Genomic DNA, 23,984 nt, shown 5'->3' on the forward strand with positions numbered 1-23,984 from the left:
CCAACTGCTGCAGTTACACTATAAATGTTCATTTAACTTTGACAAATGAAACCCTGTGAACAGGCTTAAAGCAGAAAATATGACATTGATGCAATTCACACAGGATAACATCTCTTACAAACAACATTAGCTCTCATTAAATAAGGCATCTAAGTGCATTTCCTAGAGATCTAACAGATAAACCCTGATGAATTTAGCTTGGCAGATTAAGGTGTTACTTGCCCCAGCTGCCCATCCTGACCCTGCCAGACATTATTACCCCGTAGCAGAGGCAGCAGAGGAGAACGTGTGCCATGTCTGAAGGGCTTGGACCACAGCAATGGATTAACAAGTTACCATCCTTTCTGCCTCCTGTTGTTCATTTTCATCTCAGTGCCAGAAAGCATCGATAGCTTTGCTGAACAAGCACAGCTGCTTGTGGAACAGTGTGGTAAATCAGAGTGCTGACTCTGGGTTCAAAAGTATCCTTTTGAACCAGTAATTTTAAATAGGTCTGAACAGTCTTGCCTACTTAATTAGCAATACATATGCTTGAAACTGGTAAACAATTTCTGTGATTTTTCTCACCTAGAAAATACTTAGACATATTTTGTGACAAAATTTTGACCCTTGATGAAGTCCCCAACTGAGTGTTCCTGATCAAATGACCCTGACTAGAAAGAACACAACCTGCCACTTTCAGATGGGGATGTTATCCTCATACCAAAACTTTTCCACTTTTGTGTGAAAAGGAAGAAATCTGTGCCAACTGCTGCTTACTGTCAACAGTTTTTACTGTTGCTGGTTAATCACTTCCACTGACAAACAATACTAGTTTCAGAAGCATTGAAGTCCTTATCTTTCCAAAGATAAGACTTAAACTGTATTTGGTGCAGTCTTTTTCTTTAAAACTCCTCAGAAACTTACACATGCCTGTCACAATAACCTGGATGACATTGTAAAAGTTTTGAGGTTGCATTGTATAAAATGTTATTTAATGTCTTGCATAATGTCAGCATTATCCAGAAAAGATGGGACTTCTATGAATAGCCTCTTCCATCATGACATTGAAAAATGCTTTTATCCTATTAGCAGTGGTAGCCACAAAGACATTTGTTGGCAGCTGTCCATTTGGGCTTTTGATTTGATTTGATCTTTTTACTGCCTGTGGTTTCCACAAGATTCTCCGCTATTCTTGCCATCATAGCACTCAATGTTTGGAAATTCTCCTGTTATTTCCTAGTTTATTTTCATTCCCTTTTGTAAATCTATGTCAAAGGGCATACAGCGTACACAGCTACAATGTCTACCGTTACTACGTGCTCAGGAGCAAGGAACAGAGCCTTACTTTCCAAAATAGCTGGTTCTACTCAGGCTCTGACAGGACCGTTAGAAAAGAGCTAGCTTCATTCGCTCATCTACAGAAAAGGTTCCTCTGCCTGGAAATTAGCAGATGCTGAGAGGTACTGTATGTATGAGGGTAAAAAATTACATTATTAAAGGACTTTGACAATATTTCACAGATGTAACTCTCATTGGACTCTGAGCCACTTTGCAGTGCTTTTGAAAGTAAATCGTAGACTATCCTGATTCCTGCTGCTAAATACAGAAAATTGAAGACAGATGTGATCAAAGCGTAGTAAAACCACCAAAGCACTTTTCAGAACTGACAGCAGTCTAAATTATCTAACTAAATTAGAGAACACAATTAAAAGAAAAAAGCCTTATATTTTTGAGTAGTCCTTTTCATCTTTTTGTCCTGCAAATAACTAACTCAACAAATGCTTCAGAATCACAAGGCATCTGTTAGCCAAAACAGTGGTAATACAGGAAAATAGTTCTAACTTACCACTAGGTCACCACTGTTGGGTTTTCCCACTGTGATATCAGAGGTGTTCCCAATAGGCTTTTCAGCAGGAAGTGGTGGAGGGCTATGCGGGATTTCATTTAAAGCTGTAAAAACCCAAAAGTTTCCAAATGAAAAATCTAATTAATAGCTTCTTTACATGAACCAATAATAGGTAAGGGAATCCACCTTGGTTTGAGGCTTTTTTTTTGTGGACGCAACTTCCTTTCTCAAAGCCAAGGCATGACCACTTAAAGACTTGTGAAGAGGAAAGGGACATGAAAGGAACATTGCAACTGTGAGGAGTACTTCCCATCCTGCACAACATATCTTCACTTTGCTCTCAGGACATTAGCAAGTTATTCTAGGGTTTCAGAGTTTCAGCTGCAATACTTGTTGACAGAATATTAGACTAGTAGAGGAGTTTCTAACCCAGGAATGTTAAACTCATTACTGGATACTGTGAAACACCATCACCATCTCCCAGCTGCATTTCTAAACTGACTCACTTTTTTCAGCTGTCATCTCCTGGAATATCCTTTGGCCTGGAAAACAGCTGAGGGTTATTTCAAGTAACCATGAAAGATCAGGAGACTTGGATGGAAGAATCTCCAGAAAAGCGAAGGCAAGTAAAGAAACTGGTGTCTGCTACAAAATTCAGGGTTACAGAAAGAAGCAGAAATGGAAGCTCCCTGGTAGTCTTTAAGGAGCTGTTCAAATTTAGGGCATGGTAAAGGAAACAGTATGGCTTTTATCAGTGAAGAGTGACAATGTCCTTGGACTTGTTAAAGAACACAAAAACCTGCTAATTATATGATATTTGCTTTCAAGTCTCTGCCATTGATACTTGTGAAGCCCTTGGACAGGTTTTGCCAGCACATTTGACAATTGTTTTGTCTTTATATATTGGAGACTTGACATCTATTTTACAATGTATTTGTATACCAAGAAAATTCATTTTATACCAAGAACTTCAGACACTTAAGCTCTTTTGAATTCCAACCAGTCTTAGAGTTACATAAAAATATATGTAGACAACCTGGATGTTTCTAGAGATGATCAAAACGAGGAGAGATTCTATCCAAATGAAAACTTCCAGTTGCTTATTTTGTGAAAAGGACTTTCAACAACACATATGAAGGAGAGGTGGTGTTTGTTTTTAACACCTCAGTTTCATTACTATGATCTAAAACACTGGTGTGATGTTTTAAAATGAATTGGTTCAAGGATAAATCCCTCATTCTTAGATGTGGCTCACAGTTACCATGTTGGCAGTGCCAAGCATAGGGGAAAAAAGTTAGTGAAGGTTATCACTCTTCAAAAATTGGTATGCCAGATAAAAAGTAAAAACAATACTTCAATGCAATTGCAACAGAAATCTTATCACACTTTGCTGATATATAAAAAGCTTGAGCGATTTATTTATTCATACCACTTCAAATCTTGATATATACACAGATGGCCTAATTTCCTCACCTTTACTCTGTATAAGACCAACATTAAAGGAAATAAAGGAAGAAAAAAAACCCCAAACGAAGAACTAGAAAGCAGGTGTTATTTTCTGTGATTTTTAAGTGTACTAACTGAAGTGGAGGCTTAATGCTTCCTTTCTAATCAAATCTTGACAAAAATGCAAATGATGAATGAGTGCTCTAACGGAGTTCAAATTCTAAAGCATCCAGATCTGTCCCCTTTTTGGTAGTGCTGGCTAGTTCTTGTTTGTTTTTGTTTGTTTGTTTATTGGAATTTTTCTTTTTAGTTTGTGCTGGCTCTGGACAGAATTAATCTCCCTCAATACCCATGATGGTTAAAGTCTCCTTGTACTGAGATTATGGGGCCCTCTTACAAGATAAATCCTACTATATCCATCCATGTTATACACTTGTAGTTTTCTCATTTTCAAAACTATTTGAACAGCTTACATTTCTGCAGCAGCTCCTATCTTACAAAAGGCTACTCTGCTGTCTTGGAACCTGCTTCTGTTCCTCCCCATCCCATTAATCTTCAAGTCACAGCCCTCCATGCAGCAGTCCTTCATACTCCCCTGACAATTGCAGCTAAGTACAGTATGACTGGCAGTCTCCTGTGCAAAGTTCAGTTACCACTAGAGAGCAGCAAGGGACCAGTTATCTACAAGCTCAAAATGATCCAGATCAAGGAATAAAATCAAGGAAAATAAAATAATTGTCAGGTCGTTGTTTTGTGTTTTTTTTAAATGGAAATGACAATTTCCTTTGTAGAGAATAATTATGTCTTCAGTTCTTTTACAATAGTTCATAAACATTCTTCCACTGAAAAGAGCTTTTATTTATGATCAAGTACTAACGGAAAGACTTTTCCTTATGGCTTTATCTTCGGTCTTCCTTGTGGTTTTAATCATTTCCACTGCATTTCTGACATATGCAGAGGAAAAAGGAAACCTAGGATTTTAGCACTGGGGTAGTGGTGCTACCCGAGAGAAGGAAACTCAGGAAATAATGAGAGAAAAAGCCAGCCAGACATGTAGGTGCTACAAGTTGGCTCTACATCTACTCACTGTAGTAAAACAGGATTTTGAAATATGAGTTTTAGGAGCTATCTTGTGCCATTTCTCCCTAAGCTTTGAGAATAAAACAAGGATAAACAGGAGCAAGTTTGGACTCCAGTATACAAAGATGAACACGAAGACCTGCAGCTCTCTGATAAATTTCCACTTTCACTATAATTTGTAAAGCTGTAAGGGATTAGTACAAGTGGAAGGCATTAGGGATACAATAACAGTCAGAAAACTATAGTCAAGACCTTGACACAAAATTGGACACATTAGGTTTTAGCATCCAAGTTCTCCCATGCCATTTTTATACCCTCAACTGCTACGAAAACACTATTGCTGGAATGGCCACAGATTTCAAATCTAACAAGGGTCAAGGGAACTTTTTGATGTAAGTGTGAAAGCTATGCTTACATCCTAACTAAGCTGTGTTGAATGTAAAGTTTAATACACTAACGGTGTTGCTTTGACAAGTGGGAGCTCTGCTCCCAGGAAGCTCCAGAGCAGCCTTAAAATATCCTCAGCTGATGTCACAACAGAAGTCAATTAGACCAAAGGTATAGCTCAGTGATACGGTTTAACTCATAAAACAAGCTTGCTTCTGCTAAAAGGGTCTCAGTCAGCTCTTCATTGCCCACCTTTAGACAATCAGTCCCCTACTGTTCCACCTCTGATATGCACCAGCTCTGCAAAGTTTGAGGGTCATCAAACTTAGTGCAAAGGAATGAGCCAGATGAGGCAGCTGCAAGGCAGGGAGACGGGGACATGACTGGCAGCTGTTTCTCCTTCCCACCACAGCCCTTAGGTTGGCTCCTCTGTCTTGTCAAACTGTACTACAGGTTCCTTTAGCAGCTAATATAGCTAGTAAGCAGCAGCTACAGAGACTTCTCAGATAAGGCAGGAGAAGAACTTACGTTTCCCAGGTTTAGATGGGATTCGGATCACAGTGGGTTTCCGGGCTAAAGCTGGTTGAGCTGTCTGTTCCTTTGCAGGTTCACTTTTGGTGAGGAACTGAAACGGATCTAAAAGGAGAAAAAAAAAAGCCCAAACAACATATTTAATATTTGTTGATCACAGATCTCACTGGGTATTGCTTTCTTCATTAAGGACATTTATATTTCACACTGAAGAAAGTCATTAAAAAATACATAAATCAGGCAGATGGAAATAGCATACTCAGCTCTTCATAAATAACGTGTCTTTTCTGTACATCTGCATTCATAGTTGACTTAACATGCTCCAGATGCCTTCTGGGATTATATAAACCACTGAAGAACAGGAACTGGATTGCTTGGTAATGGACTTGAAATCAGGATGGCTTTAGGGAAATGTTTTCAAAGTAGTTGATCTAATATTCAGCCATAGTTGTGAACATATTCACTAAAAACCTTTAATAAAATAATGCAAAAGCTAAACAGTCAGCACTGCAGCAGATAAAATGCCTACAGAAAAACAAACCAAACCAAAGCATTTAAATATTACTGATGACAGAATGTCTTTGCTGTAGAAAAATTAATTCCTTGGAAGATTCTGCATCATTTTACTGATTATAAGCCTGGTATCATGGAGGAAACTGGTTCAGATCAATGACTGGGAGTCCTGCCTGAGCTCTGCCCCTGCCTGAATCACATTTCCCTACAAGCTTACCCAATCAGTCCATCAGTATGACAGGAGCAATGTTTTCTATGCTTCAGAGACGTAAGCATTGGTCTTTTATTAATAGGCATGGGAACATATGTGCATGTAGAAGGCAGCTGTAAAAATACTTGTACATAAATAAAATCCAAATCAATGGGTTCTTTCTCAAGTGCACCGTCATGTCAAAGACCAATCCTTCATTTATTCCTCTTCTCTGTTGTTGGCAACTGCCACCTTTTTCTTTGAAATGACCAAAAAAATGCAGTAACATGGCAAAGCTTAACGGTATCATAAAAGTGTAAAGTAAAAACAGGAAAAGCATTCCAGACAATACATTCTGCATGAAACATATCCATAGCCCCAACAACCTAGTTTGATCTCCCCTGATGGCGTTTTAAATGTATAGCTCAATGAGATGTTATTTATGGAGTGTCAGAGTCTCAGAGAGGAAGTATGCTGGGCATCTCTTTAAACTTATCAGGACTTTGTATAAAAACCAGCCCTTTCCCAGAACTACCGCCATGCTTTCTGACAGAAATCCTGTATTTGATGCAATTTCATCTTCAATGCTTACATAAAAAGACAGTTTAAATTTTGCAATATGAAGTCATGATTTCTTATAGATAATTTTTTATAGTATAATAGAATGCAGTTCATCAAGACACTAGAAATTTGCATCAGGGAATACAAATAAGAATTAAGAAAATCCAGTAATATGGTATTAATTTATGAGCAACCTCATTAAATATCTCTTAGCATTTTTATTTTAAAAGCCTTGGCATTTTCAGACCAAGTACATCAAACTCTGTTGTGCATTTTTTTTTAACCCAGAATAGTCTAATTTCAGAGAGAGAAAACACTGTACTATTGAGCTGCCCAACTATAGTGTAACAGATTGCCTTCCTGCATGCACAGGACTTGGCGGTCACAGACCTGCAGCCTCTGCTGCTGCTCCTCCTTGGCAGATGCCTCTGCCCATGCCCCCAGCTCTCCCCAGCTCCTGCAGCCTGCACAGAGCCATACCAACAGCAGGGATCACATGCTGAACAGCCTGCTCACCTCTGCTCAGATGTCCACTTTCCACTAGCCACTAGCTTAAGGCTCTCTTTGTAGGTGTATCCATCACATACAGGTGTGCCATGGGGATTTGTGCCACGGTCTCACTCAAAGTTGAGACATCTACCTGCCCACAGGCTACCCAGAAATCTGCCTGTGTGTCTTCATGTCACATTTTAATCATAGATCAAAGCACATCAATTCCTTCTGCCAAGCTGCTTGAACAAAAGCTTTGATTGTACACTTCAGGTAGAAAGGATCATGATAGGTCAATAATTTGTCTACAGATAAAGGCATATGTGCTATAGTTAAAAATAAGCTCTGTTACTACCTAGACAGAAGACAGCTCCATTACATTGAGCTTAAAGACACTGGTGCATCCAGAAACTAGACACAGGCAACTCACAATGTTTTAGAAGGTAAGGATAACATCCTGCTTAAGTTATGGATTAGCACTAGTAAGTAAAAGATTTGGATCTCTTCAATGAAAACTGCATCAGAGCAAGGGTTTTTCTAGAGGCCTTGGAAACAGATCACAAGAGGGACGTAAGCATTCCAGCAGTACGGTCATTACAAGAAACAAAAATTCCACTCTTGGAGCAAGCCTGCAGTTGTAACTGTCTTTTGTTCCTTTATGCCTAAGTCAGCTAGCTACAGTGTTGACATATGAATCACATACAAAAAAAAGAAGATGTATCTAATCTTAACTCTAATACTTGTGTTCAGAGTGACTTTAGAACTGCTGAAAAAAAGTTATTTCAGCAGTTATTTGGCAGCTCTGTGACAGGTTTGAGGAACAATCCAGTAGAGACAGCAAGGCAGTGGGGTCTCAAAGCTGCACGGGCTCCTTGGGAAGCTGGAGACACAGGGCAAGCAGAGGAAAGGCAAGGCTAAGTCACAGGCTCCTTGACACAGCAGGACCATAAGGAATATACCAGCACACAGAGCACCTCTGAAGGTAAGGTTCCGCAAGGGTTTAGGAAGTTCTGCATGAACAAGGAGGAAGCAATTTTCCAAAGTCTCCATCTTTTGAAAGTATAGACATAGAGAAATAGAGAACAAGTGGAAATGCCTTGAACATCCAAACCAATCACAGCTCTGTATTCTTGTAATTTATGGGAGATGTAAAACTGTACAAAACTGTACTGCTTGTCAGCTCTTAGGCGTTGCTATGCGTAGAAGTTATTTTTTTGACCATCCAACAGTTGGCAGAGGTCTCTAAATCAATAAGCCTGAGAAGTAATTTTTAAGTCTGAGAAAAGTAATTTCTAATACTGAAAAAAACACTTGATGAACTTTCATTTTCCACTCATTATCTTATGTTCAATTATACCGTTGTCACCTCATAATTACTTTAAGACTCATTACCTTGTTTGTGTTATTCCATTCTCCAGCGCTGGGTTTGCAGCAGAAATTGGCTGAGCAAACGACTGGGCTGCTTTGTGCAACAGGACTGACAACATATCAAATTTTTATGTTGTTTAACAACAATTGGGCATCGTTTGAGCATAATTCATGGAGGTGTGAAAACAGAATTGTTAATATACTCATTTAAAGCTTCTCAGCTCAAGAAAATTAATCTGCAAGGCATTTCTCATAACACATATCAACATCGATTTTTTTTAAATTAAACTTTTACAAGGATGCTTAAAGTCTACATGTTCCTCAGTCTCACTTTTCTACAGCTTCTGTTTCAAAGATTTATGTGATTACATATATTATTATGCTTGTTTGCAGGAAAGACAAACGAAAGCTGCATATTCAAACACACTATAGTCTCTCACTTTTACCAGTTCAGGGGAGACAGCTTTTTTACCCTCACTTTCATTTTGATTCCTGTTTAAAATATAAAAATAGGATGTTACAAATCAAGCACTAGGTTTTGCCCATGTGAGCAGGACAGATGGATATGGATCTGGAATATTTATTGGTAGTCTTTAAGAAAGTGGTAATAATAAGATAATGGCTACCTCAGTAGCAATAAGGAGAATCTCCACACAAATCAGATGTGGAAAGTTAAGAGCACAGAATAGTAGGATCTGCTGTGAAGATGCTCAGTCCTGAAAGAAGTACTCTCATTACACATAAGAACAGCATAGTATGAAAAGTGTTGATGCTGACATTACACTTGCCACTACAGAAGTATGCAACTGTGTTTATTTTCAATGTTTAATTATAAACTAAATCTGTTGTTAAAGGCAAGGCTCACAAGTTCTCTCCACACAGAATGGCATTGTTATCAGGGTCTTCCAGGAAGAGAATAAAGCCAAGCATCCTCAACAAATAGTTTATTAAAACATAGTCCCATGAAACCACTCTGGTGTTTGTGGATGCATACTTAACCCATATTTGGGGGAAGATTTTCAACAATAGGCCCCTCCTAGTAATAAAGGTGGAGATTCAATGGAAACCTGACAGATATTCCAAAAAGGAATGAGGTCCAAGAAATACTGCAACCAATCAGAAGTCTGATGTTCACTCAGACGATCTAAATCTCAACCTATTTACAACTATAAATAGACAGGTTAGGCAAGTATCCTACCTACATTCCAGCATCAGCGATTATCCCAATCTCAGTTTTCTCCAATATTTTCCATCACCAAAATCAACAGTTCATTCCTCTTAGAAATGGTACTTCTGACCCAGAGAGAATAATATGGAGCTCCCTCTGCATGGAAAACTGCCATGATCCAGTAATGACTGTATCTTTTAAGTAAGCTCCGGTGAAAGTCAGGCTTCTCACCATTCTTCTAACATTAGAAGAGTAGACCAGCTGACTCAAATAAAAGGAATACAATTTTCAGGAGTAGACTTAGTATGGCCTCAGACCTAAACTTGGAACAGACAAAAAAATCTGCTATCACAATGTTCTTGACCTTTTTTTCTCCCTAGTCTACACCATGGTTTTTCATGACTAGCCTAGTTATTTCAGCAGAGGCTATGAACAGACTGTGCAGGTCTGCTTTATTCAAAGGGTTATATCTCATCAAGCCAAAGAGACTTGCTTTACTTAATATGGCACATCTAGTCAAGGAATTATTTGAGCAGACTGATAAAAATCTCTTATATGTAACAAACTTTACATATAAGTAGCTTTTCCAATGTGGCTATCAAAGCATTAGTTTTCTGCACCTGCTTATGCTGTTTTCTCAAAAGCACAAAAAAAACAGAGCAAGCACACAGTAATTTCAGAAAATTTTATCACCAAGATTCTATTTCCTCACAGAAACAATATGCCCAGATGCCAAAACAGCAACTTCAAACTTCTCACACACTAACAAGATTTTTCAAGAAGAATTATGCAAAGACTTCAAGACTTAAGCCAGCAACATTTATTGCTACTCAGAGCAGAGAAAATGTAGTGAACTACTTGCATAGGTTTTAGGCATTACTCCTCATTCGCTGCTGACATCGGATGGATTGCCAGAAAAAGCAAGGCAACTCAAGGCTAGCAATTGCTAGTTTTGAAGAACAAGTCCAATTCAAAGAATTAATGACATTTATAGGATATATATGGAGATTGCAGAAGGAGTCTGGCCGTCGGGATGACAAAAATGCACAAAGAATTATCTTCTGTTTGATACTCTCTGTAAAGTATAGGGGGAAAAAATGTGGAGAGATGCAACAGAACATCCAACTTAAATGTACTTGCTGAAAATGTAAGATGTCTTTAACTGATCAATGAAATCTCTCATCCACAGTTTTAGAAAGTTGGAGAGGAGATAAAACAAAATCTTGCGCTAGAAGAGTAAAATTTCTTGGGCTACCGTGACAATGGCAATACAAGCATTTGTAGGGCAGAAAAACACAGTGCTACACCATATGTAGAGACAGATATAAATGGATCTTTTCTGAGCTTTCAGCATGTCTTTCCCAAACTACAGGAACACCCACACTTACTACCTGTGTGCAGCAGAAAACAACCACCTGCTTCACAGATAATCTGCCCATGCTAGTCAAGGTGATAGTAGTGACATCACCTTTGGCACAAAAGGACTGCTTATACCAGCATGGGCTATGATCTGAGAGTTCAGAGGCTGCTCCTACATCTTTAATCTATTTTAGTAGCTGCAGTAAGACTAGGATAGTTTAGATTGCAAGAACCTTCAGGATGTCTCTAATCAAACCTCCTGTCCAGAACATATCAGCCACAAGGTCATGTTGTTAGAAATTGATTGCATAACCTTGTCTAACTTAAAAAAATTGGATGCCAGATGGTATTTGGACATACAATGGGTGACAAAAAAAAACCAACAAACCACTCTCAAATTACTCTGGAGATAAGAAACACACCCTTGTCCATTCTTGCCAGGTGCCCACCCAAGTGCCCCAAAAAAGATAAGCTGGAAATCTCCAAAGCAGAGGATTGATGACAGAAAGCAACAGGGCATGCAAAATCCTTTTTGTAAAAATATGAAAGACCAGGGAATTTATAATGTTGTTTAAAATCTATCTGCCCTCTTATAAAAGTTTCACATATACTTTCAGCAAAAGAAAAAATAGTTTAATTTATAAACATTTTTAAAATAGCATATCGTTGTTCTGTGACAATCTTTCTGATAAAAGGCTATCTGCACTTCAAGTGCTATTGTAATAGAAATAGATTTAATATTCAGAAAAGAGAGTTTTTATTAGGATCATTATTACTTGTCTGTTACCTCTTAAAAGCATCTATAGGCATGGAACTCAAAAGCAAATTCATTTGCATTTGACAACCTAAAGGGCTCCTCATCTATTTTGCAGCTATGACTTAAAACCCTTTAAAACTCCAGTCTTCAAAGTGGGCAAGAAGAAGGATTCAGGAAACTAGAGGCTGGTCAGCCTCACCTCCATCTTGGATAACGTGATGGAACAACTAATCTTGGATGCCAGGTTATCAGGGGACTCAACATGGATTCACCAAGGGGAAATCTTGCTTGACCAACTTGATAGTCTTCTATGAAGGTATAACCGGTTGGTTAGATGAGGAAAGAGCAGTGGATGTCATCTACCTTGACTTCAAGCAAGGCTTTTGACACTGTCTCCCATGACATCCTCATCAGAAAGCTCAGGCAGTGTGGCTTGGATGAGTGGACAGTGAGGTGGATCGAGAGCTGACTGAATGACAGAGCCCAGAGGGTGGTGATCAATGGCACAGAATCGAGTTGGAGGCCTGTGGCCAGTGGAGTTCCACAGGGATCGATTCTGGGGCCAATCTTGTTCAACATCTTCATCAACAACCTGGATGAGGGGACAGAGTGTACCCTCAGCACGTTGGCTGATGACACCAAACTGGGAGGACTAGGTTCACCAGAAGGTTGTGCTGCTATTCAGTAAGTTCTAGACTGGATGGAGAGTTGGGCAGAGAGGAACCTCATGAGGTTCAACAAGGATATGTGCAGAGTCCTGTACCTGGGAAGGAACAACCCCATGTGCAAGTATAGGCTGGAGATTGACCTACTGGAGAGCAGCTCTGCAGAGAGAGACCTGGGAGTCCTGGTTGATAACCATAAGCCAGCAATTGGCCAAGAAGGCCAATGGCATCCTGGGATGCATCAAGAAGAGTGTGGCCAGCAGGTCGAGGGGGGTTCTTCTCCCCCTCTATACTTCCCTGGTGAGGCCTCATCTGGAGTCTTGTGTCCAGTTTTGGGCTTCTCAGCTCAAGAGGGACAGGGAACATCTAGAAAGTGTCCAGCACAGGGCCATCAAGATGATCAGGGGACTGGAACATCTTCCTTACAAAGGAAGGCTGCAGGACCTTGGACTGTTCAGCCTAGAGAAGAGGAGACTGAGGGGGGATCTCATTAATATTCATAAGTATTTGAAAGGTGGATGTCAAGAGGATGGGGCAACACTTTCTTTCTGTAGTGTACAGTGATGGGACAGGGGGTAATGGACAAAAGATGGAACACGAAAAGTTCCACTTAAGGAAAAACGTTTTCATTGTTCAGGTGATAGCGCCCTGGCACAGGCTGCCCAGGGAGGTTGTGGAGTCTCCTTCTCTGGAGAGTTTTCAAAACCTGTCTGGATGTGTTCCTGTGTGACCTGATCTAGGTGGATTTGCTTTAGCAGGGGGTATTGAACCAGATGATCTCTAGAGGTCCCTTCCAACCCCTACCATACTACGATTCTATAATTTGTTTCCTGAAAGTAGATATAAAGCCCTAGATATAAAGCCCTGAAACTAGATATAGAGTCACTTCCAAGCTCCCTGAAGGCTCCAATTTATGTTTACTAAGCAAACATCTGTAGATTTGAAGAGTTAACAGGTGCTTGTTACCACCTCTGCTGGAGATTGCCAAATTTGCAGCAAAACCAACAAGACACAGTACAGACCCATACCTGCACTACTCCACCCTACAGAAGCATGTCTTCAGGTAAACCTGGTTTTGCTGGAGATTTAAGAAAAAGATTAAATGGATAAGACAGCTCACCCTAATACCTGTCTCCTTTTTTACTTCTGCCAAAATTAACTTAAAAATAACCACAAGATTCATCAGAAGTAACACAGCAGAACCCTAAGAAAAGCTACATTATTTTGAAGATATGCCTGGACTAATCTATCAGTTAGAACTATTTCAGTTCTTTTTTTTTTTTCTTTTCCTTCCTGAGGAAGCAATTAAAAACAAGCAGCTGAGCAATATCCCCACAGCAGACAAATTTGGAGTTACTTGAGCAGCAGTTTTTCTGAGTTGACTACAGTGTGACACAAATTCCACCATTCATGCCACAAGAAATAATAACACATACAAATGGATGGCAGCGCTGGTTTGGTTGCAGATTTTTTTTTTTTGCCATACAGACAGAAACGAACTTTGATACCACAATGAAATAGACAGATATAGATAGATAGCTAAAACAATGAAGAAATGCAGTAGTAGATTTCTGTGAGAATTGAGAGACCCTAATATGATGAAACTATCAAAAGAGAGAGCTGTCTCCTGCTGGTAAAGTAAGGCAGTCTTTGAAGTACTTTTCAAAGAATTGGGTTTAAATTGAGTTCTGGTATATCAGGCTTAGAGTAATCAGTGAAATATATGCTGTCTCAGAGAGAGAGAAGTTGAGAGAAAAGGATAACTCTCCACAAGCAAAAAGGAATGAAAATATTCTAGCAAGATCACTTCCAGGTTTTAATGTAAATATGTGCTTTAAATACCATCACCTTATTTTCTTTGTCCAAAACATACATTCTCATAACATTTAGCAAGCAAATACCCTACACGCTTTAACATAGCAACTAAAACAAGTTTTGGGTAAAAGCACAGATTTTCTGGAGCCATAGAATTTACACTCAGTTCAACTTGCACTAGAATTTCATTTCCAAGCCTTTGTGAAAATGGATTCACAAGAAGAGAGCCTACCTGACAGATCACCAAAACTTTTAACCTTCAAGAACAGCATAAATCCCTGTTATCAACTAAAAGATAAATGTAAAAATACCCCAGATGATCCTAAAAATCAAAACTGTCATTCAAGCATTAGCACCTCAAGATTTAAGAGTCCCAAACATGCTTTCACATTCTCAATGACTGACTTGAACAGGAGTAATTTCACTAGGATATAAATCATAGAATCTTAAGGATTGTAACGGATCTTCAGAGATCATCTAGTTCACCTCCCCTGCCAGAGCAGGACCATCTAGAGTAGGTCACACAGGAACTTGTCCAGGTGAGTTTTGAATGTCTTCAGAGAAGGAGACTCTACAACCCATCTGGGCAGCCTGTTCCAGTGCTCCCTCACCCTCACAGTGAAGAAATTCTTCCTTATGTTTCTTTGGAACCTCTTATGTTTTGGCTTGTACCTGTTGCCTCTTGTCCTATCATTGGACATTACTGAGTACAGCCTGGCTCCATCCTCCTGACACCCGTCACTTATGTATTTGTAAACATTAATGAGGTCATGTCTCAGTCTCCTCCAAGGTGAAGAGCCCCAGCTCCCTTGGCCTTTCATTATAACGGAGATGCTCTACTCCATCATCTTTGTGGCCCTGCATTGAACTCTCTCCAGCAGCTCCCTGTCCTTCTTGAACTGAGGGGCCCAGAACTGGACACAATATTCCAGATGTGGTCTCATGAGGACAGAGTAGATGGGGAGGAGAACTTCTCTCAACCTACTGCCCACATTCCTTCTATACTCCAGGATGCCATTGGCCTTCTTGGCCACGAGGGCACGTTGCTGGCTCATGGTCATCCTGCTGCCCACCAAGACATCCAGGTCCTTTTCCCCTATACTACACTCTAAGAGTTCATTCCCCAACCTGTACTGGTACATGGGGTTATTCTTTCCCAGATGCAACACTCTATACTTGCTCTTGTTGAATTTCATTAGATTTCTCCTTGCACAACTCTCCAGTCTGTCCTGGTCTTGTTGAATGGCAGCACAGCCTTCTGGTGTGTCAGCCACTCCCCACAATGGCTTTGAACATTATCTCTATTTTTTGAGTCCAAATTATATGGCACTTGAAACCGGCATCAATTTTGGCTGCTACTAAAAGGAGAAGTTCTATAGATGTGTCATTCCTGACTTCTCCTTCCTGGCAACTCCCTTGGGCTAGCATCAGAGACACCAGTTGGATGCAAGGTTCTGTCACAGTTCACCTCTGAATCTCAGAGTTGTTGAGCTTCCAAGGCTTCCACAGACTTCAACTGTCAGAGTGGATGCTGAAAGCTTTGAAAGGGATCTTGGTACCTGGAGTCTCTATTTGCACTGGAGCAACTCTATACAGGTTGGATAGAGATAAAATCGTTAACGTTTGCTAAATGGCAAGTTCACTCTGCTAACAGCTGTGCTGTTGGAAATGCTGTCAAACACTGTTGAACCCATGGTATTGCCTGAGGTAAATTTGTCAGAAAACCATCCAGCTAACTTTGCTAGTTAAACTACCAACTATAAATTGTTTTGTTGTTCTTAGCACATAAATAACATCCAAGTAGCCTTCACTACTGTGGAGATAGTAGCCCCATGTTAGAGAAAGCTGATGTCTTATGTCAGTCAACTAAACTGCTGTGGAGACTCTGAATGTGTTTTGCCCATTTCACCTTTACATTCATACACTCGCTTCAGCTTCCGCACCCACCATCACTGAATGCTTCACCATCTCACTTTTGCATCAGGAGTCAGCAGCGGCAGTGATCGATCCATCCAGTTCTGTTAAGTACCAGATGCATTTGTGTTGTGTGAGAATAAAACTTCATTTTGTGAATGCTGTAATCTGTGGTGTAACACTGCTCTTTGACAAACAAGCTGTTGGTGCTTAGTTTCAAACACTGCTGCATCAAAGCCTTCTTCCTTTCCCGGGGTTGCCATAACAACAACCAGTGAGCTGTCATTTTGCTAAGTAATGACAATGATAAACATGTAAGAAATGCAAAGGTCTGGGGAGATGGGAGCAAGATTAGAGCTTTCCTTCCTGCCTTTACAAAACACGTAACTGTGGATTCATCTTGAAAAATCTTAAGCTGTTCCTACAGGAACATGAGAAATAGCTAATGTTAGTGCTCTGTGCTGCCTCATTTTTCAGAAAGTCAGTGTTCTTCTTGTGGATGCTTTGTCAAGATACAGCATGGGATTCATAATCAAGAGTACAGGATATGAGCTAATAAATACCTGAAAAAATTTGAAATAATTCCTAGTTTTAGAGTGTAATAAAGTGGTCATTCCCTCTTTAGTAAGTAAGAAGGAGTTGTAGCAAATATGCCATTTTATTGAATTAATAAAATTACAGACACGCAACTCAGGAAGTCGAGAAACTATTATCTGAATAATTATTCTATTAACTATGAGAACAGAAAGCATTTTCTTCTTAATGAAATCAAGAAAAACACCTAGGACAACAACCAGAAAGATGAAGACTAGCATTCTTCTTATTTCATCATGAAAACTGTTTTTTCAGGTGATTTTCATTTGGGAACATTCAACCTCAGATTTAACAGAAGAATTAATCTTATTTATTTTTTCCATGTTGGAGGCGAAGCAGTCTTTTAATGTATGTAGCCAAAACATCATTTTCCTTTTTATGCTTTTATTTTCCCTCTGCTTGTTGCACATATTAATCAAAATAAAATGACTAATTTTACCCTGAACACACAGAAAACAAGAGTCAACCCTCGTGCTTCTAACTTTCTTCTATAACCACCACATGTACAGTGGCTGTTGCAAGACTCTAGTCACTGATAATGACTGTTCCCAGATGGACACTGTCAATCATACACTTCCTTGACATATATATGAAATGTCTCTCCAGTCACCCTGTACTCCTTCCAGGTTTGGTACAGCACCTGCAGTGTCCCTGGAATCTGTCAGTCCAAGAAAAAATGGATTTATAACCATGTTGAGTCTCCTGCAGGACTTGCCTGACTGCTTTCATAAGCTCCCGAGATCTGTGCTTCTGTACATACTGATCTTAAAAGTTTATGGCTTTTAGGGACTTTCTAAATCTGGCTTGGGGTTTTCTGCCAATACAGAGGAAGAAGAATAACAAATCAAAACTTCACCTAATGATACAATCCACAAACTGTGAAGAAATTGCATTTGTTAACAATCATTAATATCAATTTGCTGTGACAGCTACACAGTATCTATGCTTCTCTTCAGAAAGTCGAGACATTTAATGATAAATGAAGTTAAAAAAAAGATTAAAAATCATAGCTGGTCCCTTAAACAAGCATTTTACATGACACATCATCTGTTTTAAAGCAGAACTCTCCCTGGATTGCCATAGGGCTGGTAAGCTGAATCAGAACATACCTAGAATCAATGTAATCGTTCAGGCTGGAAAAGACCTTAAAGATCACTAAGTCCAACCACTAACCTCACACTGCCAAGCCCCTCCCTAAACCATGTCACTAAGTAGCAGAGCTACATGTCTTTTAAATATCTCCAGGGATGGTGACTCTACCACTTGCTTAGACAGCCTGTTCCAATGCTTTATAACCTTTTTGGTGAAGAAATTTTTTCTAGTACATAATCTAAACCTCCTCAAGTGCAACTTTAGGCCATTTCCTCTCATCCTCTCACTTGTTACTTGGGAGAAGAGATCAACACCCACCTCATTACAACCTCCTTTCAGGTTGTTGTAGAGAGTGATAAGGTCTCCCATCAGCCTCCTCCTGGCTAAACATCCCCAGCTCCCTCAGCCGTTTCTCATAAGACATGTTCTCCAGACTCTTCACCAGCTTCATTGACCGTCTCTGAACACGCTCCAGTACCTCAATGTCCTTCTTGTAGTGAGAGGCCCGGAACCGGACATAGTATTTGAGATGTGGGACAATCACTTGCCTAGTCTTGCTGACCACACTGTTCCTGAAACTGGCCAGGATGCCATTGGCCTTCTTGGCCACCTGGGCACACTGCTGGCTCAAGTTCAGCCAGTTGTGGATTAACATCCCCAGGTCTTTTTCCAACAGTCAGCTTTCCAGCCACTCAGCCCCAAGCCTGTAGCACTGCCTGGGGTTGTTGTGGCCCAATTGCAGGACCTGGCACTTGGCCTTGTTGAACCTCATACAATTAGCCTCAGCCTCTCGATCAGTCTGTCCAGATCCCTTGGAAGAGCCTTCCTGCCCTCCTGCCCAACTTGGTGTCATCTGCAAACTTACTGAGGGTGTACTTAAACTCCTCATCCAAATCACTGATCAAGATATTTAACAGAACTTGAATACAAAGAGGAAAAAAGCTATTGCTATAAAATTTAACATCTACCTGTGTCTTAAACTATTTAAAAGAGCATTAAAAAATTACACCAAGTGCTTAATGGGGTCAAACATGGTTTATGAAAAGGTTGTAGTTGTAGCACTTAATCTGTCCATATGAAATAACTGTTTTCATTATTGGAAAAAACTACATTAAAAAAAAGTTGCGTAACAAGCATACAGTTACATGACAAGACACAAAGATAGGAAAGAGAAAATAAGTAGGCATAGAGTATCCCAGTATATTTGATTACAAATTTCCCTAAATGCAATGAACATTGCTGCTTCTGTACATGACTAGGTCTCCAGTACAGAACTTCAGGCACCCAAATAAATTACTCAGATTAAGATGAGATAAGATGTCTCAAATTCCCCAGAGAGAATAGTGATATACTCTAGAGGTGACATCTGGTGTATAACACCAAGCCTTTTCTCATTATTTTAGTAATCATGTAATAAATCTAGCAGACAAGTTCTGAGATTTATATGGCCTTGAAACCTCCCAAGTCTCAAAACCCAAGTAATTTCATAGAGATCTTGACATGCTAGAAAACCAAGAATTTCATATACAGAACATAAACCCTGTCAAGACGGGTAGACATAACTCACACAGGATCATATACCTGCAAAGGCTAACACAGTGACAGTTTAAAAAGATTCCTTCTTACCTGCTGCTGCTTGAGAACCGATGCCATCTTTAACTACACAAGCTGGACTTAGAGGCAAAATATCATCATCAAAACTGATGAGATCTCCTTCCACATCCAGTTTATTTTGCAAAGCAAGTGCTGAGGAGTTGGCTGGGGCTGCAGGTGATGATTCCCCCAAAGACTTGAAAACGTCTTCTTGGGCAGACACAGAAGCCCGTGAGGGAGCAGCAATCGGTTTTAATGAGGCCAAAGAAAGAGCAGGATTTTCTGTGCAACGTGACTTTTTAGGAATGAGAGGTCTTGGAGCAGGAACAGGAAATTTCTTGTGTCCATCGCTGTTCTCTGAAACTAATCCACTCCTTGCATCAAGAATATCACTACTACTACTTTTAACAAGGCCAGATTTGGGCTTCTTTGGCAGTTCAGGTTTGGTTACAGCACTACTCCCAGCTACTTCTGGCTGAGGCTGAAATTCCTTGGAAGGTGTTGATTTGCTTTCTGTCCATGCATCCCAGTCTCCAGAAATTCTGCTTACCCCTGGCTTTGGAGCAACTACTGGTTTCTTTGCAGTAACAGGTCTTGGGGGCAGTGAACGACGGGCAATTTCTGGCTTTTTTGATAATCCTGAGGTATCATTATTTCCTTGGGATTCAAAAACTTTGATCCTTGAAACAATACTATTTTGGCTCTTTTCTGTACTCATGCTGTCCATTGCCAAGTGATTGTCTAGTAGGCTATCATCTAAGAGTGGTGACTGCTGAATTGGAGGTTGGTGTCTTTCTGTGCTACATTGGTTCACTTCTCCATTGTCTACACTCCTTTCTGTATTTTTGACCACAGGTCTGAGATTGCTTCTTGATCTTGGCTTTGGCACAGGACATATCACAGCATTGGCATTTTCTTGGCACCTCTGACCTTCAGAAACTTCAAAGACTATTAAGGGATTCTCATTTTCTGAAGGAGACCTATTCAGAAGAGATGCAGAAGGCCTTGGAGGTTTAAGAGGACCCTGCCCTGATAACAGAAAAGAAAAGGTTTCAGTTATCTATTCCAGAACACTTCATTTATGTTATTTTTTGCCAGCCATCAGAAAGGTAAACATGATGGGTTTCATTCAGAACTTACTGCTGCTTGGGAGACTGCGGTTCTCTTTCTAAAAAGATGAATGAAAAAATATAGAAACTCTAGGAAGAAGCTGAAGACTGCTGAAATCATAGAATGGTATGGGTTGGAAGGGACCTTTAGAGATCATCTAGTCCCACCTCCCCGCAGAAGCATGTCCACCTAGATACATGGTATCTATACATTGTGAGTTCAAAACTACTTGTTAGCTTGCAGTAGGAGGGGCATGCAAAAAACATCTAGACCAAAGAGTAGTACAACAACTTCCTCAGCTTAGTTCAGTCTGCACATGTAACACTGCTGCAATTCTGACTGGACAGCTGAGCCCCTCTGGCCCCAAAGCAATTCCCATTACAGGTGAATTGAGTAAAACTCCCAAGATCTAATTAAAGTCTGGCCATGAATGCAACGGCATTTCTGCAGAAGAGAGGATTTTTACAGAAATTTACAGCAGCAATCATTCACAGAAATTTAACTGTTGTTCGTATTAAATGCTGCACAGACCAATAATAAAAAATAGCTTAAAGGGACAAAATAAGGTTTGAATCAGTAAGAGATCAAAAAAACCTCACCTGGATAGCCTGCAGATTCCCAGTGTGTAGGCACACTAGTTTTTACATTACTTCCTGGCAAATGGCTGGTTGGTTCCTCTGGAAAGTCAGTTTGTGTTGCAGAAGTAGTGGTATGTCTAGGAGCAGCAGCATTATTGTTATTTGTTGTATTGACTTGAACCTGATTGATTTCTTTTATTACCTGCTCATATGATGGTGGAAGCTACAATACAGAAAGAGAAATATTAATCTATGTCCTGATGTGATCCTTTTTCAAAAAAAGCAGCATACAAATTAAAAAATACTACATTAAGATATGCAGGGTATACTGCCATAGTCTTTTGTTTAACACAGTAAAAGTCTAAGTAAGCAAAGACTCCATTCCTCTCTAATTTAACATGGTTTTTAACTCTGTAAATCAAACATACCTCACGTAAACTAATGCTCACCTCAGCTGGAATACGCTCATTTCTCCTCCACTGTGCATGAGATGAAGCAGAAGGGTATCCTAATCCATGAGGAGTGACAGGGCTCGCACCTGGAAACCAGGATGATGTCCGGAGGGGTTCAGCAGCAACTATTGTAATTTCAGGACGCCTGGAAATCCAAGCAAAGGAGACTAAATACCAAAAATGTTTTGAAATCGTTCTTTTAAATATGAAATACCAAGGTTTTCTTGGCATAGGAAATCAAAATAGCTTGGGTCTTTTTTATTTAACCCAAGATGGTTTTCCATTATTTCAAAGTCACCTACCTGACCTTTCTAACAAGCACTTAGGCTTCCATTCAAAGCACCTAATTAAATACCTAAGCCAAAAAGTAGGTTTATTGGCTTCAATGAAATAATTTACATGCCTAAAGTACTTAAACACAAGTGTAACTCAATTAAATGGAGGAAGTCTTAGTCTTCATGGGATAATAAGAACTAATCATGTGTTTGCCCTTAGTCTACTACAACTTGAAAACAGTAGGATAGTTAAAACTGCTTCTGCCTAGGTACCTAAAACCTCCCACTGTGCTAAAGTGAGGCAGAGCAAGCCTCATCACACCCTTGGGAGAGGGCCTATTTGCTTACTGCATCTAATACAATAGGGACTTCTGTGACAGTTAAGGACTGTAGGTATTAACCCTGTTTTATCACTGAAACAGCTGCTTTAGAGCATAAGGTGCAGCTATGGCCTACGTTCCCAGACTATAACCTTCAGAGTATCAGTAATCACTCTAGAGTCTCACAAGAAATACACTTTGAGAAGTGTGTTTTGTAAGTAAATGAAGCACCTGCTACAGAAACCTCTGTCTCCCAACAGAAAAAAACCTATAGAAGCATAACTTTTAAAACTGTTGTTACAAGAATTTTAAAAACAGGGTTACAGGTCCTTCACACCTGAAATAATGGCAGAACTGGTTCACCAGCTAGCCAGGTTGGTGACCTCCTTTCTCAGTACCCTTTGAGAAACTGGAAAGAGGCCTGAAAGTGTGCTTATTTTCACTGTGAAGTGATCCTCTTAATAGATGTCAAGAAAGTAACAGTTCTGCAGAGATTTGATGGTTGGGTGCATTCTTTTTTGAGGACACATACAAAAATTGAAGAGAAAACTCCTCAAACTCTTAAGAATCACAGTATTTTCATTTTATTCCAAGCTTAACTTATTTTGAAATACACTAAGGACAGAGAGAAGGAAAAAACCCCAAACCACAAGCTAGAGAAAGCCACATCAAATAATACTGTGACACAATCTAACAAGTTTTACACTAACATCTAACTGCAACATAAATAACAGTTTCATACCTTCTATCCCTCTGCTGCTCACTATGGCTAGAGGTCCGAGAAGCTATTTAAAGAAAAGAAACAAAAGTTTTGAAGAGGTTAACATATACTGTCACAGCAGTAAGATGAGGATAATAGCAGAGCTCTTACCAGTTCACCATCAGTGAAATGGAAAACATACAGCAACTGATCACAAATTTCAGATTTTAAGAGTGGCCAAGTTTTTAAAAAATTATTTTTATTAAATATGAGAAGAAATTACAACAAAATAGTGTAGTATGCAGTTTCCTAAGTCTAAGTTTCATATGTCCAAGTTATGACCATGAGAAATGGTCCTGTCCCTTTTTCTTCTTCCTTGCCACATGCTTCTGTATTCTGTATTGTGGTGACCCTAGAGCTGAAATTTCTTTTTCTCTAGTTAAAACAGTCCATGAATATAACACCAAAGGAAGTGTTAAACACATCTGGATTTGCTTTGATGGCTCATTTCTGAGATGTTCTTTAATCTTTTTTTATTGTTTCTTTTCATTTGTTTTACAGAAAGAAAATGATAGAATCATAGAATGGTAGGGTTGGAAGGGACCTTTAGAGATCATCTAGTGCAATCCCCCTGCAGAAGCAGGGTCACCTAGATCAGGTCACATAGGAACATGTCCAGGTGGGTCTTGAAGGCCTCCAAGGAAGGAGACTCCACAACCCCTCTGGGCAGCCTGTGCCAGGGCTCCCTCACCCTCACAGTGAAATAGTTTTTTCTTATATTTAATTGGAACTTTTTATGTTCCAGCTTCACCCCATTACCCCTTGTCCTGTCACTAGAGACAACAGAAAAAAGGGATGTCCCAGCCTCCTGACACCCACCATTTAGATATTTGTAAATGTTAATGTATTAAGGCAGAAAATCTAAGAAGCCATTTCACTCTCCTTTAGGTAAAAAGAAAAAAATTAATTGTTCCCAGCTAGAAATTTCCTAAAGTTTAATCACTTGTAGATTAAAAGTGAGCAGCATTTCTTTTTTTTTCTAAACCATGTGTTTTAATTTACATAAAATAAGTAACCCCTGACCTCTTCATTCTTCTGGGTTTTTTCCCCTATTTAATTTCAAATAATTTTTTCAATGGCCACATTATATTTTTGTTTGGATTTCTTTAGAGAAAAAAGGAAATGATTCGAGGCATAAA

At 39.6% G+C, this 23,984-nt stretch overlaps 1 protein-coding gene across 4 annotated transcripts in view; it reads right to left on the reverse strand.

Annotated features, from left to right (window-relative positions):
- SH3D19 (SH3 domain containing 19) overlaps positions 1-23,984 on the reverse strand; it is a 91,858-nt gene that overhangs the window by 16,887 nt on the left and 50,987 nt on the right. For 3 of the 4 annotated variants that reach the window (XM_061993061.1, XM_061993062.1, XM_061993063.1), the window contains exons 4-9: positions 22,828-22,870; positions 21,488-21,635; positions 21,060-21,261; positions 19,384-20,379; positions 5,270-5,377; positions 1,829-1,932 (exon numbers count right to left, since the gene is read on the reverse strand). In XM_061993061.1, coding sequence (XP_061849045.1) covers positions 1,829-1,932; positions 5,270-5,377; positions 19,384-20,379; positions 21,060-21,261; positions 21,488-21,635; positions 22,828-22,870 — 1,601 coding nt within the window. The remainder of the gene's footprint in view (positions 1-1,828; positions 1,933-5,269; positions 5,378-19,383; positions 20,380-21,059; positions 21,262-21,487; positions 21,636-22,827; positions 22,871-23,984) is intronic. The other variant, XM_061993064.1, reaches the window with a different exon arrangement.

Source organism: Colius striatus, chromosome 3 (assembly GCF_028858725.1).
Source record: "Colius striatus isolate bColStr4 chromosome 3, bColStr4.1.hap1, whole genome shotgun sequence".
NCBI classification, from domain to species: Eukaryota; Metazoa; Chordata; class Aves; order Coliiformes; family Coliidae; genus Colius; species Colius striatus.